Raw genomic sequence first — 14491 nt, 5'->3', positions numbered from 1 at the left:
GTGACACAGCAGCTGCCTTCTGTGTCAGACAGAATCTGGAGGGAAATAGGGAATGTGGGGCCCACAGGGATAAAGCTGCCTCTGTCTTCTGCAACAACAGCATAAAATCATCTCATAGGCTGATATTTGCACATCCCCATCATGTGCAAACCTGAATACATCTCACAGCTTCCCCCACAGCTGGGGAGGACAAGCTCCCGTGCCTGTCTGGCAGGAAATTGCACTGGAAGAGAGCAGGAATCCAGCCACGGAATCCCAAAGCCTCAAGTTCTGGGTCTCCACTCCAGACCTGACCAGTGCCACCTCTTCCCTTGTGGCTGTGTGCCCCCTCCTCCGGGCTGACACTACAGAATCACCACCCTGAGCCCAGCTCACCCTCTGCATACAGGAGGGAGCTGCAGAGATCCCAAACCTCTCACAGGGGCAGCTCCAACTCAGCCAGTCTCAAAATAACAAACCCAGCTCCTGACAAACCTTCTCAAAGGAGTTTCCAGAGCTTCTGCCAGTGGCACAATTGGAAACATCAATTTGGCCTTGATTTTAAACATTTTGCAGCATTTGACAAGTGGATGAATGGCTGGGACACTGAATGTAGAAATTCTCCAGAAATGGAAAGCACTGCACGGTGCTTCCCAGGAAGCCAGAGCAGCATCCTTCTGATGCAAGGGAATAATAATAATAATAATAATAATAATAATAATAATAATAATAGTAGTAGTAGTAGTAGTAGTAACAGTAATAATAGTAATAATGTTATTATTATTATTACTGTTGGTATTTTATTTTTTATTTTTATTATTATTACACCAGGGCAAAAACCTAATAAAAACCCATGACAGTTATTTTTAAGCAGATTTTTAAAGCCACTTAAAGACATTTTTAGAGCATTTTCAGCAGGCACAGGACTTGAAATGAGCCAAAACCAAGGAAGTTGAGCCGAGTAGAGCAATACTTACTGTGCAGGCAGCCAGCATCCCCTGGGAGCTGGGACCATCCTGGGCAGCACCTGTAGGTGGTCTGGGACCTCAGCTGGTACACCTGCCTGTAGCCCGTGTAATACACAACCCTGAAACACAAAACCACAGCCAAAGTCAGCTCCTACAGGGCAGGGAAACCGGGCAGAACAGAATTAGTAGCCATGGGTGCAAATAAAATGAGGAATTGGGTTTGCAAACGTGCTGCCGTTGTTTTCCGCACAGCCTGTCAGTGATCGCTGATGCTAAGAAAATATTCCTAATTTACTCTAATTAGGAACACAAGAGACAACACCCAGGACTTCATAACACCCCAGATTATTTTTTTCTCCTTTTCTAGACTATTTACAGCTCTGAGCTCCTCCCTTACACTACTTGCTCACAAAGGAAATGTAAATTTTAAGAAAAAGGTATTTCTGCCTTAGTGAGCAGGAGCAGGTGTCTCTAAGGGGCTGGTGAGCTAAAAAATCAACATAATCCTGATGGCAACACCAAACTACTCCAAGAGTTGTATTGGGCACAGCAAGGCTCCACAGCTTGGCAGGGAACACTGAGGGTCCCTTTAACTACTCCCAGTAGCTCCCTCCAGGGTGGGAGCTGGGGGAGTAAAGCAGGGACTGATCTGAAGCGTAAATAAATAAAAGCGACACATTTTTTCCCCGGAAATTTGGTGTTGTGTGTTTGTGAGAATTGAAACACAGATAATACTTCTGAAGCCGATTTTCAAAAAGCTCTATTGGCAGGACATGAAACTGCTCCACCAAAGCAAATCAGGCAAACAACAACAAATATTTGGCACGGCAGATGTGTTGTGCATGTCCACTGAAAATATTTATCCTAACTCAGTCGACTTGTTTGATTTTGTCTGGATGTTCCTACAAAAAAAACCCCAAATAACAGAGAACCGTTAATCCCCGGGAAGGAAACCTTCAGCGACTCCTGCGTGCCAACCAGCACGTGGAAGCACAGCTGAGAAAAATAAAAGCAGATAGCAATTTTTTTTGTTGTTGTTTTCTATGAGCTGTTAACAAATTATGATGGAAATTGTTGTGTTCCAGAAGCAGCTGAGAAAGCGATTCACAGGCACCAGGCTCCAGCCCACCAGAACCCTCTTGGTACCAGGAGCACTCTCCAGCCCAGCCCAGAAGGAAGGAAAAGGGGAGATGGTGGATGCAGGGTGGTGTGAACGTGACAAAGAAGCTCAGGGATGGGGAGGAAAAGCTTGAAATAGTGATGTAGGACAGCTCAGGGCTCCTTGTGCCCAACAGTGCCCTGAGCAGCCTCAGTCCCACCCTCCTGGGCAGCTCTGTTGGACACTCCAGACCCTTCAGGAAGCTCTCAAGGACAGCCTCAGTGCCTCTGGGTATCTGGGTGCTGCAGACGAGAAAGAGCCACACAGGAGATACTTCATCTTCAGTGTTTCACTTTTCTTTTGTGTTTTAAGGAAACCCTGGCACAGAAAATGGGGAATGAGCCAGAACTAATGGAACCCAGGGAATCCTGCTGTGTCCTACTGCTGGAAAATCCCCTTCCAGCCCCTCTGGGACAGCACTGTGATTCCTTCAAGCTTGGTTATGGGGGGCTGAGCGAAGCTACCTGCTGTCATTACTCACTGGGAAGCTGCACAAACTCATCCCTTCACCAGGAGCCCAGAGCAGCGCAGCCTGAGGATGCTCCAGCTGAGCAGATGCTGCTTTTCCCAGTCACCTCCAGGAACTCAAAGGCACCGAGGCCAATTGCAGGTCAGATCCTGGAGCTGTGAATACACTTCCTGAGCCCCACACTGCCAGAGCCAGGTCCAACTGGAGCAGCTCCAGCATCCCTGCGAGTGCCGACACCGTGCGCTCCACTGCCTCGGCTGCCCGGCACAAGGGAACTTGGCAGGAGAGCTCCCAGCTCTTGGAAAAGCTTGCTGCAATGGGAACTCCCGGAAGTTTAGAGAGAGGAGATCTGGGACAAAACCTTGCCCAAGGAATGTTCTGCTGACAGTCCTTTCCCTGTCTGAATTTCACAACTTCTGGGGTGAAATCCCTCAGTGGCTTCCCCTCTGTGCTTCCATCGGGATCAGTTTTAGCACTGGGTTGTTCTGATATTTGTAATTAAGCAGAACAGAAAGTTATTTCATTTCAGTCCCTTGATTTGTGATGCCAAACCCATCCTTTAAGGAGCTGAAGGGACTGATGGGGCTGAAGAACTACCAGCCTTTGAAGTGGAAGCAGACAGGGCATCCAGCCTTTCAAAGTCTTCCCTGAAAACACAGCCAAGAGTCAGACTCTGTTTGCTCCTTTGTTACCAGGACAAAGATCTCATCACCAGGGTAATTACTGGCAATTACAGGTTAGGAGGAATTCCTAAAGTCAGGACTTAAAAGCTGTCCTGAGTCCAAGACGTTTCTTTGAAACGACAACTATCATTTTTATTCTGCAAAGGCTTGTAACTCCCTAATGAGGCCGGAAGAGCAGGTGGAGGGTGGAAGCAGCTTGGGCACATTGTACTTTGGCTGCTGCATAGGTAAGAAAAGTTAATTTTTGGTGCTGTACCACGTGTTCAGAGCCCTCCTTCCACAGGGCCTCCTGCCCGAGCTCCCATCTCTGGCCAGCTGGGAACTCAAGGGATGCTGTGATTAGGGGGACAAGCACTCAGGGTATGTTCCAACTCCGTGCTCACCTGTGCAAGCCCAACTCAAGCTCTTCTGACGTGGCCCTGAGCATGGTCCAGCTCAGGGAGTGAAAGGAGCATGGTCACCCTGCAGCGAATCCTGCTGACCACCACCCCAGCAGTTCCTGCCCTCACAGGTGGTCCTGCACCACCCAACCCCTGCACCACGGCCACATTTACTGTTATTTTAGCCAATAACCATGACTTGGGCCCAGCTCCTGCCATCAGCTCTGTCAGACGAGAGGCACTGAGGGGCTTTGAGGAGGAGACATCTAAAGATACAGGAATAGTGCACATGATGAGAATAAGTCATTCCATCAACATAGCTGGATCATAGGAAACAGATGTCATACATTGTCTGAAGATGGGAAACAGCCCACCACAAGGACAAAGCTTCTTCACAATGAGAACAATGGACAGACCTTCTCTTTGGGAATTCCTTCCCAGCTTAAAAACTCTGAGTGTCACAGAAATACCAAGCTGAGCAAGAAGCCCCTCCAGCAAAATGCCCAAAGGGTTTGCCAAGCTCTTGTGGTCTCCTGCTTCTAGCCAAGAAAAATATCCTGTGAAGTAGTTCTACTCCTTACTGGCAGTTTGTGGGGTCAGGGCCACATCTCTGCTCATGGGACGGTTCAGATCAACCTGTAAAAGAACTGCTCTGTCCCCTAATCACAAAATCATGGAATCATAGAGCCACAGAATCACAGAACAGTTTGTGTTGGAAGGCACCTTAAAGATCATCTAGCTTCAACCTCCTCCCACTAGCCAGGTAAATGCCAGGCACCAAGGCTTTCCTCCAAGGTGTTTTCTCCTCTTTCCCTTGAGAGCTGTGGTACATCCACATGAGCCCCAGCCATGCTGTCTCATCACTGAGACTCCTTGGAGGGCACCAAGGCGTCCCCCTGGCTGTTTCCCATTCCAGAGGAAAGCCAGGGGAGAAGGATGGGTGCACAGGTGGCTGTCCCCATCCCAAACTCACTTCCCAGCTGCTGAGGAGGAGTGGGAATCACTTTTCCTCCTATATTATTATTGCTGCTTTAATTGAAGGGATGGGACCACAGTCGAGCTAAGAATGATTTATTGCTCAGATAAACATCAGTCTCAGAGACCATGAGATTTCAAAGGAGCAAGCAGTCAGCCATAGCTCAAAGTAGTCACAAGTTCTTCCTTACAAGACAATATAGAACTTTTTAATCTAATGGACAGTTGCCACTAAGTTTATTTTGCTTTTTTAACTTATTTTTACTTATCTTATCTTACTTTATCTTATCTTTAGCTTATCTTTACTTACTTCTACTGCACTCTGGACACTTTTATCCAACGGGTTACTATTACACATACACACAGATGCTTCTATTATAACATCTAAACTCTCAGCTTACTCTATACAGTTACACCCCTACGTTATAAACCCTTCACCATCTTATCAATACAGTTTCTCTCTTACTTAAGGCATATTCTTACTTACAACTATAGAAACATAAGTTTATGATTCTTCTACCTAATGTCTGTGTACTTTATTTTTGCATCAATCCATGCTTCTTCCAAGGCTGCAAATCAAACTCTCCTGCATCTGTGGAAGTGTCTATCTTTTCTTTTCTCACAGAGATACTTTCTATAAAAGAAATACATATCACAGAGATACTTTCTATTAAAAAAAGTTAAAATTACTCATTTGGATGTGGTGAAGCTTAGAGGTCACAGCAGGCATCCGACTTCTCCAGGCTGCTCAATTCCAGCCCTGGCATGCTGAACTTTAGTAATGACACTGTTCTGAGTTTGTTCTATTTCTTTTTGAGTTGGTGTTGTAATGAGTAAGTTATCTATGTAGTGGAAAATTTTTGACTGTGGGTGTTTTTGCTGGGCTGGAGACAAAGCTCTGGTTATAAAATATTGACAAATAGTAGGTGAGTTTTTTATCTCTTGTGGTAAAATGGTTTAGTGATACCTTTGTAGTGGTTTTCGTGTATTGATGGTTGGAACTCAAAAAGGTAAATTGAGGACCCCCTTCTGGATGTAGTGGAATGTTGAAAAAACAATTTTTTAAGTTGATGATAATAAGAGGTTAATGCATTGGAATCATTCCCTCTTTCTTCACAGTGTTAAGAAAAAAAAATACAACTTTATAGTCTCATATTTCAGAAAGACTCTTCTAAGAAAAATCATTAATGTTTTGCAAATGTCTGTGGAAGTTTCCACCCTTCCATTTCTCACAAGGAGCAGCCCAAGGTGGAGGGAAGAGCACCTACCTGCGCTCGTAGCCCGTGCACCAGCGGCGGCCCCCGCAGTCCTGCTTCCACACCTTGGCAGCACGGGTCAGCGCCTGCACACACGGCTGCCGCAGTCCCACCACCCCCAGCTCCTGCTCGGCGCACACGTTGGGCCTGGAACAGAGAAATGCAGGGATTGAGGGAGCCAGGGGATCCAGAGGGATGCGGGGTGTGTCTCAGGTTTAGCTGGGTGTGTATTCCATTTCCATCTGTTAAAGGTGGGGCAGTTATCTTCTGTTCATTGGGCAGTTTTCTTTATCTCTTCCTCAACCAATCCCTCCAGATCTCTTCTGTTAATGGGCCATTAATTATTAATTAGCTTCTGTTCATGGGCCAGTGAGTGTTCCTGCATGGCTGAGAAAATTCCATCATCCCATGGGGAGATGCTCCGCCCAGGGGGAGGAGCCAAGCATTCTACCTGGATACAATCTGAGGCCTGGAGCACCACAGCAGCATTTCCCCACTGCATTCCCAGAGGAGCAGCTTTCTTCTCCACTGCATTCCCAGAGGAGCAGCTTTCTTCTCCACTGCATTCCCAGAGGAGCAGCTTTCTTCCCCACTGCATTCCCAGAGGAGCAGCTTTCTTCCCCACTGCATTCCCAGAGGAGCAGCTTTCTTCCCCACTGGATTCCCAGAGGAGCAGCTTTCTTCCCCACTGCATTCCCAGGGGAAGACCAGACCCATCTACACCAGCCCTGGAACTTCACAGGAAAACTCCCCCCTTGTCCAGGATCCCTGCCCCAGCAGAAGCACAGCTGGCACTGCAGGAGGGCTGAGCCACCATGGGATGGGACTGCTGCCACCACCCTGACCCACAGGCTGCCAGGGCATGTTCTGACTCTCAGTAGATTTTTTTCTTTGTTTGTACTACTGCAAACTAATTTTCCTAGTAAAGAACTGTTATTCCTGCTCCCATATCTTTGCCTGAGAGCCTTTTAATTTCAAAATTATAATAATTCAGAGGGAATGGGTTTACAATTTTCCATTTCAAGGAAGGCTCCTGCCTTCCTTAGCAGACACCTGTCTTTTCAAACCAAGACAGAGGGTCACAGCTGCGAGGGGTGCAGCACTCCCACTGCCTGGATTTCCTGCTGGCAGGGCAGGGAGGGCTTGGGCAACTCCCTGCATCCACCTCCTCAATGACTTAAATCACTGCAGGGAAAAGAAACGGTGCCAGGCCGACCAGCCACAGGGGCAGTTTCATGCTCATTCAGAGCTAAGAGCTGTGAAGCTAATTCCAATAAATCAAAGAAATGTACTTTGTTTCTTTTCTAATCCTAACTCTTTCTCCACGCACAAGTCAGTGGGTTTAACTAAGGATGAAGAGTGAAATATTTGTCCCTGACTCCATGAGCCACTTGGTATTTGGGGCTGCTTCTGCTGCTTCCAACAGGACCCAGAGTTTTCTTAGAGATACTTTCTATAAAAAAGGGGAAATAACTCATTTGGATGTGGTGAAGCTTAGAGGGCACAGCTGGCATCCGACTTTTCAATGCTGCTCAATTCCAACCCCAGCGTGCTGGCACAGGGCTCTGCTCCAGTGCCCCGTCCAAGAAGTCCTGAAAGTAACTGTCAGGGCAGGAACACAAAACCCTGACGTGGGGAGAAAAAGCCGCTTCTTCCAAAACCTTTATCTTCTAAAGGACATGCTTTTTTTAAAAGAATAAAACCCCTCGGGGAGGGCGGCTTGGAGTCTGCACCCCACACCACACCAGCTCCATGGACAAAGGGAATTACAGTGATCCCCTGGCTCTGAGAGACCATCTTCTGGCAGGAAGCCAAATTTGCAAGGAAGTTTTCCAGAGCAGCCAAATGATTAACACCAAACTGTAACTGTAAAATGTAATTAAAAAGAGCAGCCTACGTGCTGCAGGAGTAACAGCAGCGGGCGGGGAGGAACGTGGAATAAGAAAGATTCCTGAAGTGAAATAAAAGCAGCAGGTCTTGGAAGAAAGGGCAAAGTATTCACACAGGAATCATCTCTCCCATTCAGACAACAGTTTCAGCTAAACCAAGGAGTTCCCTCCTACAAGAAAAGACTATCCACATTTTCAATTTTCTATTCCCCTTTCTGCACATCTAATAGTAAATAAAGAAACCCACAACAGTTTGCTCCCCACTGCCCCTTCACTCTCTGCTCTTCGCTTCACCCTTGATTTGAAAACACTGCTTTTGGCTCCTGCTTTTCCATTCCCTGCCTGACAAAACCCCTCCGGAACTCTTTCTTCCTACTCACATGTGGGGCTGCAGTTTGCTCCCAGCAGCCAGCGGAGACATTCGCAGCGCCACGATGAGTGACAGTGCCACGGCAGGAAACTCCATCGCAGCCGCTCCTCTCCCTCCAGGTGCTTCCAGCGGTTATCCCGGGAATCCCACAGCCTCCTCCAGCACAGCTCCACTGTTCCTCCTCCCCACAGGCTCCTGCTGCCTCCTGCTCCCAACTTGCCAGTGTCTCTCCTTGCAGAGGATAAAGCTAGCGGAGCACAGGGGAGTCCTCACAGGGGGAGAGCGGATTTATCGTTCCTGGATGCTTCCTCCCTCTCTGGTTCCGCTCAGCGAGTTTCTTCACTCCACTGAAAATTAGAGTGCAGGTTGCAGCTGGATTTTTCCCCAAACCAAACCTGGCTTTTCATGCTCGTTTGCTCGAAGTGAAATGCACTGAAGTGACTTTTCCTTCTGGGATTTGCTTGCTGACAAAGCTCGAGGACCTGGGGGCTCACAAGACCTGGGTTATGCCCAGCAGCACAGCCCCATGTGGGCTGAGCTGCTCCGGAGCTGCCATCCCCTTCCCAAGGCACTTTGAAATCCAGCCCTTGGCAAGGGGAAGGAGAAGGAGGAAGGAGGGGTGTTCTTCTGGCAGGAGAATCTCACTTCCCAGGGGCTCTTCCCGAAGCAGGCAGGGTGATCCTTCACTCCATCCACAGAGGTGCAGGCATCCTCCTGCCGCAGCTCCGCACCTTCCTCCGGAGCGGGGCAAGAGGAACTCCGGCACACCCGCGCACCGGAGCAGCTTCCCTGCGGTTCAGGGGAGTAACAAAACTTCCTCCTGCCTTTCCCAGGTCCAGCTCCTTTCCCTCACATGCTCTCTTGCCTCTTTCCTCGCTGTCAGTCAGAAATCCCTCCCACGAGCTGTGCCCAGCCCCGAGCAGAGGAGGGGGAGGCCCTGCTCGCAGGGATGGGGCAGCGGTGCTTCGGGGCTGGTTCTCCACAGGCAGCTCTTCTGCACTGCCCAAGGCCAGCTGCAGACACACCACCCCAAATCCCTTTCCCAGAAGCTCGAAAAACATCCCACAGAGATTCAATCTTCCCCATGCACTCCAACAGATAACAAAATGGATTGCTTCCCAAGGAAATTCTGCTGGCAGGGACACCTCCAACTGCACACAGCAGCTGGCACAGTGGGATGGGGAGGAGGAGAGGAGGGATGCTGCACTAAACATCTCAAGCACCTGCCAGCAAACCCTTCCCAAGGGTCAGGAGGAAGCTGAGCAGCAGCTGGGCACCTCTGAGCTCCCCGGGGCCCTCCAGAGCTCACTTGGCCTGGGGCAGGTGCTGATTTCCATCAGAGAAGCAGGATAAGAAGGAGGAAGGCTGGGATAGTTTCATGGACATATTTTGTGGCTGAAGGACAACCATTAATCAAGACTAAAGTCCGCAAGGGCCATGCCCAAAAGCTGCTGGCTCTTGGAAAAAAACTGAAGCAGCTGCTCTTTACACCAGAACCCTCCCAAGGTCACAGCAGTGCCATAAATCCTCAAGTAAGAGAAAAGAGCAGGTGAGGGGGTTAATGCTTCCACTTAGCAGTAAAATATCAGCCAAGCCTAACGGATGGGAAGAAAACATCATTCATTCTTCCTTGATAAGAAAGGCAGCTACATAAAGATGTTCTATAACAACAGAGAGAGCTCCAGGATACAATAAATCCAAGTCTTTTTCTATCTGGGATTAAAAAGTTAGAACTTTTTACAGTAGGAAACAGGCTGCTCTCAGTTAGGCTTCCAGGGATTCCTCCCAGTGAGCAGGGACTGGGCAGAGCCGGGAGTCGGGCTCCCTCTCCAGGACACGGCTCGAGGCCAAGGATGGGGATTGATCGGTCCAGCCACAGCTCCCACGCTGCCTCAGGTGACAATCCTGGCTGTCACACAGGTGGGACACAACTCGCTGCAGGGTCCTGGCTGGCCTGGCCACTCTCCCAGCCACAGCCACCCCGGCCAGGCTGCCTGCAGGGAGAAGGGGAAGGTCCGATGGGAAAAGCTGCGCTTTGAGGAGTGACCCAGCACAGACTCAGCTCTGCAGTCCTTTTAAAGTCCCTTTAAAGCCAGTAGTGAGGTTTCCCACCTAAAAAGGCCCATGTGAGCAAGGGCTGTGGAGAGTGGGGGATTCATGGGACACACGTGAAAGACAGATATCTGAAACCCTACCCTGTCTGTGAAGTCAATTTAGTATGTTTTCAATTTTATATAATTTCCCAGCACAGCCACCCGCCGAGGATGTCATCCTCTGGCTCCATGAAAAACAGCCCTGAAAGTGGTCCAAGGTATGATACAGTTCTATAAATACTGATGATAATATCTGCAGTCATGCCAGAGACCACAGAAACTGAAACATTAACGTGCCATTCATTCCCCAGCATTATTTAATCTTCGCTATCAAGTGTGCTGGATGTGATATGGGCTCCAGGGCTCTCCATGCACAATCCTGTCCCTATCCCACACTCCTCTGGTACCTTCCTGAGCTCTGTCCTCATGATATTTAAGGATCTTGCACATCTGACCCAGATCTGCTTCACAGCAGCTCTGCCTGGCCTCTGTAGACCCACACAATCTTGTTCTTTTGTGGGTATATGAGTCTTGCCCAGACCACCTGGGCAGAGCAGAGCATCATTTTGGCTGAGCTCAGGGCCTCGCACTGTATATTGTATGATGTGTGTGGGTTCTTGTCTTGAAAATCCACAGCAGGGCTGAGACAGGGCCATACACTTCTGAGTGTGCAATGATGTTGGCACCTGGGACCTCATACAGCCCCGGGTGTGTGACAGCAATGACACCTGGTACCTGATATAGCTCAGGGCAGGGAATGGTGACAGCACCCACCAGCAGGTACAGCCCCAGGTTTGTGGTGGTGACAGTGCCACAAACCACCACCACTTGTGGGATCCAGTGGTGACTGTACCTGGTGCAGCCCCAGTGTGTGACAGTGATGGCATCTGGTACTAACACAGCTCTGAGCAGGCAATAGCGACAGCACCCAGCACCTGCTATAGCCCTGCTGTGTGATGGTGACCGCGACTGACACCTTGTACAACCCAGGTGTCCGATGGTCACAGCACCTGACACAGCCCTGGCCACTTCACAGTGATGGCACCTGGTACCTAATGAGCTGTGAGCAAGCGATGGTGACAGCACCCACCGCTTTGTACAGCCCCGGGTGTGCGATGGTGACAGCCCCAGGTGTGCGACGACGACAACACGCGATACCAGGGCCAGCGGAGCGGGAGCGCTGCCGTGTCCCTCATCCCGTATCTCGCCGGGTACCTGCCGAGCATCCCGGGCGGGGCTGCAGTGCCGCCTCCCGGCCCGGCGCCGAGCGAGAGGCGGCCCCGGCCGCTCCGCCCGCCCCGCTCCGCCCCGGAAGGCTCCGAGCGCCCGCCCGGCGCCGCCGCGATGCTGCAGCTGCGGGACGCGGACGAGTCCGGCCCGGCCGGCGGCCCCGGCAGCCCCGGCAGCCCCGGGGCCGCCACGCTGGTGCCGGGGGGGACCGGGCCGCCCTTCGAGCCGGCCGCGCCGCCGCCCCGGCAGACGCTGCGGCCGCTCAGTGTCCGCACCGCGGGCCGCGCCGGCCGCCTGCGCCAGTACTTCGTGTTCCGGGTGCGCGCCGGGAGGGGCGCGGGGGCGGCCGCGGCCCCCGCCCGCACGCCCTGACCTCTGCCTTCTCCCCCGCAGCCCGGCACCATCGAGCAGGCGGTGAGCGAGATCCGCGTGGTCGTGCTGCCCGCCGAGGACGGGGAGGTGCAGAGCGTGTGGCTGCTCACCGAGTGAGTTCCGCGGCGGGATGGGACGGGCGCTCCGGGCGAGGGAGGTGAGAGCCAGGGCAGCCTCGGCCCCGCGTTGTTGGATCAGAGCTGCACAGCCCACAGCGCTGTTCTGTGTTAAACCTGGTGAATATTATTTCGTGTACAAGGCCCGGAATTGCCTAGGCTGGCTGCAGCCATTATTGTTTCATTATTTCGTTATAAGCAGACCAACGCTCCCGAGTTAACCCCTTAGGAAATCCAGTCCCACAGAGAACCCACTCCTGCAGTAAAGCGTGGGCATAGCTTTAACAAACTGTCCCAAAGCCCCGTGTGTGCAGCTGGGCACAGACCCTCAGCCCCGCTGATACAAAGCAAAGTAACAGAAAATACAGCGTCGCCAAGACTCCAGATTTGTTCTCCTCAGCAGTTCTTTCTGCCAAGCTCTTGAGTGTTTCTAGCCAGGAGACAGAACCACTTAAAGCTCAGTCGTGATCTCTCCCCAGAATCGATCACTGGAACAACGAGAAGGAGCGCCTTGTCCTCATCACGGACTGGTCCCTCCTGGTCTGCAAGTACAACTTCATCAGTCTGCAGTGCCAGCATGTGACCAGGATCGCCCTCAGTGCCGTGGACACCATCTCTGTGGGGGAGTTTGTGTTCCCACCCAAATCTCTCAACAAGTAAGCAGCCACAGGCACCTGTTACTGGGAACAGATTGAGCTGTCAGCCTGACCACTGGAATGGTCTGAGAATTCTTCCTTTTGTTTGCTTAACTTTGCAAACAGTTCCCGAAGCTTTACTAGAAGACCTCAGGGTAGCTGCTGGTAGCTGGGGTGGTGAGTAGTTGTACAAACAGCAGGTTGCTCAAGGACTTTCAAGATAAGATGAGTAGATCTGGGAGCAGAAACTCATCACCATTACATAATGCAGTAAGTAGTAGTAACACCACCTTAGCATGAGTAGAAAGCTGTGAGTGGCATGTCCCCTGTACACAGGAGCTGTCACAGACTGAAGGATGGCCAGGGTGTCCCAGGTGCTTCACCTTCTTGCTCTTAGCTCATAAGAATGTCCCTTTGCACGTTCCAGGGGCTGAATTTCTTGCCTTCAGTAAAATTTACTATCACTTGTATTTCAAGTTAGCTTCTGGTTCCAAGTAGGTCTTTTCCAGACAGAACATTTTTAGTTAACCTTGCTCAGAGACAAGTTTTACCCTGTTCATTCTGCACTATCAGGAGAGAAGGTGTCGGTATCCGCATCCAGTGGGACAAGCAAAGCCGAGCCTCCTTCATCAACAGGTGGAACCCCTGGTCCACCAACATCCCCTACGTGACCTTCACCGAGCACCCCATGGCAGACGCTGACGAGAAGGTCTCGTCCCTGTGCCGGGTAAGGAGCTGCTCCAGGCAGCTCATTGAGCTCGTAGGGTTGACACAGCTTGGATTATTTTTAAGCAATACATCAATAATCAAACAAAATCAGTTACATCAGAGGTAGAACTTGGAGCTCCATCTCCCCAGTCTCCAAATTTTGACTTGCAAGGTGGCCCTACTGCCCACTTTTGCCAGCCACCCATAACTGGCTGAAACACAGAGGAAGCTAAAACTTCCAAAGGTGCACAGTCCTGTAAAACCCAAAACCAAATGGATCTTGGGCTGTTTCTGCTCTTACTTACCTGACAGGCTGATGGACTTTTCATCTAGGACTGCCAGCTAATTAACAGATGGTTTACTTGCTCACTGAAAACCTTCACCAAGGTGGTTCTCAGTTCTTTCTGTAACAGCTGCTTCCCTCTGAAGGTTTGCCTAAAATTAGAACACTATTAAGCATAACACATCAGTGAGCAGGGCAGAACCACAGTCAGAAATAAACACCTGGTCACTGATAAATCTTTCCCCTGTTTAAGTCACACATCAGCAGTGTCCTGTGTGAAATTAACTGAATCGCTGAGGTTAAATATCAGACTGTGACTATCAAAGCCCACAGAGCTGTGACAACTACAGCTTTAATGCTAATCCTTCACCATTCCCTATCAGCAGCTGCTTAACAGTTTGCAAAACAATGCAAAAGCAAGGTGATTTCTTTTCTTCCAGCTGGAAAACTTTCAAACACAGCTGATCCAGGCTGTGAAGAAAGCCCACAAGGAGGGCCCAGTGCCAGGAAGCACTAATGGGGTGTTGGTGCTGGAGCGGCCCATCCTCATCGAGACCTACCTGGGACTGATGTCCTTCATCAACAACGAGGCCAAGCTGGGCTACTCCATGACAAGAGGCAAAATTGGATTTTAAACCCCCCTGTGTATCAGCTATTGAAGGGCAAGTGAGTTGCTGGTGGTGCCCTGGGAGAGGGTGCTGAGGGCAGAGCACGTGATAAAGCAAAGTTGCCAGGGGAAGGAAAGGGAGGGGGGACGTTGTAGGACAGTTCCCAGGTTGTTTGGGGAACGCACAGGTTGGATTTGAAGCAGGGTGGTGTCAGTCTTGTATTTTGTACCTGATTTACAGCCCTCACTGGTCCTTATGCAGGCTGAATGAGCTGTGGTGTGTTCTGTGTCCCAGTGCCTGCTTTTCCCAGTCCATGAA

General features: G+C 50.4%; 1 protein-coding gene across 1 annotated transcript; it reads left to right on the top strand.

Annotated features, from left to right (window-relative positions):
* The first annotated feature begins 11531 nt into the window (after positions 1-11531).
* On the top strand, positions 11532-14313 carry TPRG1L (tumor protein p63 regulated 1 like). Its single transcript, XM_068171640.1, has 5 exons — positions 11532-11769; positions 11845-11936; positions 12419-12595; positions 13148-13301; positions 14006-14313. Exons 1-5 carry the CDS (start codon positions 11566-11568, stop codon positions 14198-14200), a joined length of 822 nt encoding a protein of 273 aa, XP_068027741.1. The 5' UTR covers positions 11532-11565; the 3' UTR covers positions 14201-14313.
* Positions 14314-14491: the final 178 nt, after the last annotated feature.

This window comes from Anomalospiza imberbis, chromosome 23 (genome assembly GCF_031753505.1).
Source record: "Anomalospiza imberbis isolate Cuckoo-Finch-1a 21T00152 chromosome 23, ASM3175350v1, whole genome shotgun sequence".
NCBI lineage: Eukaryota > Metazoa > Chordata > Aves > Passeriformes > Viduidae > Anomalospiza > Anomalospiza imberbis.
Note: the sequence above shows the minus strand (reverse complement) of the source record. Positions and strands in the feature narration are given on the sequence as shown.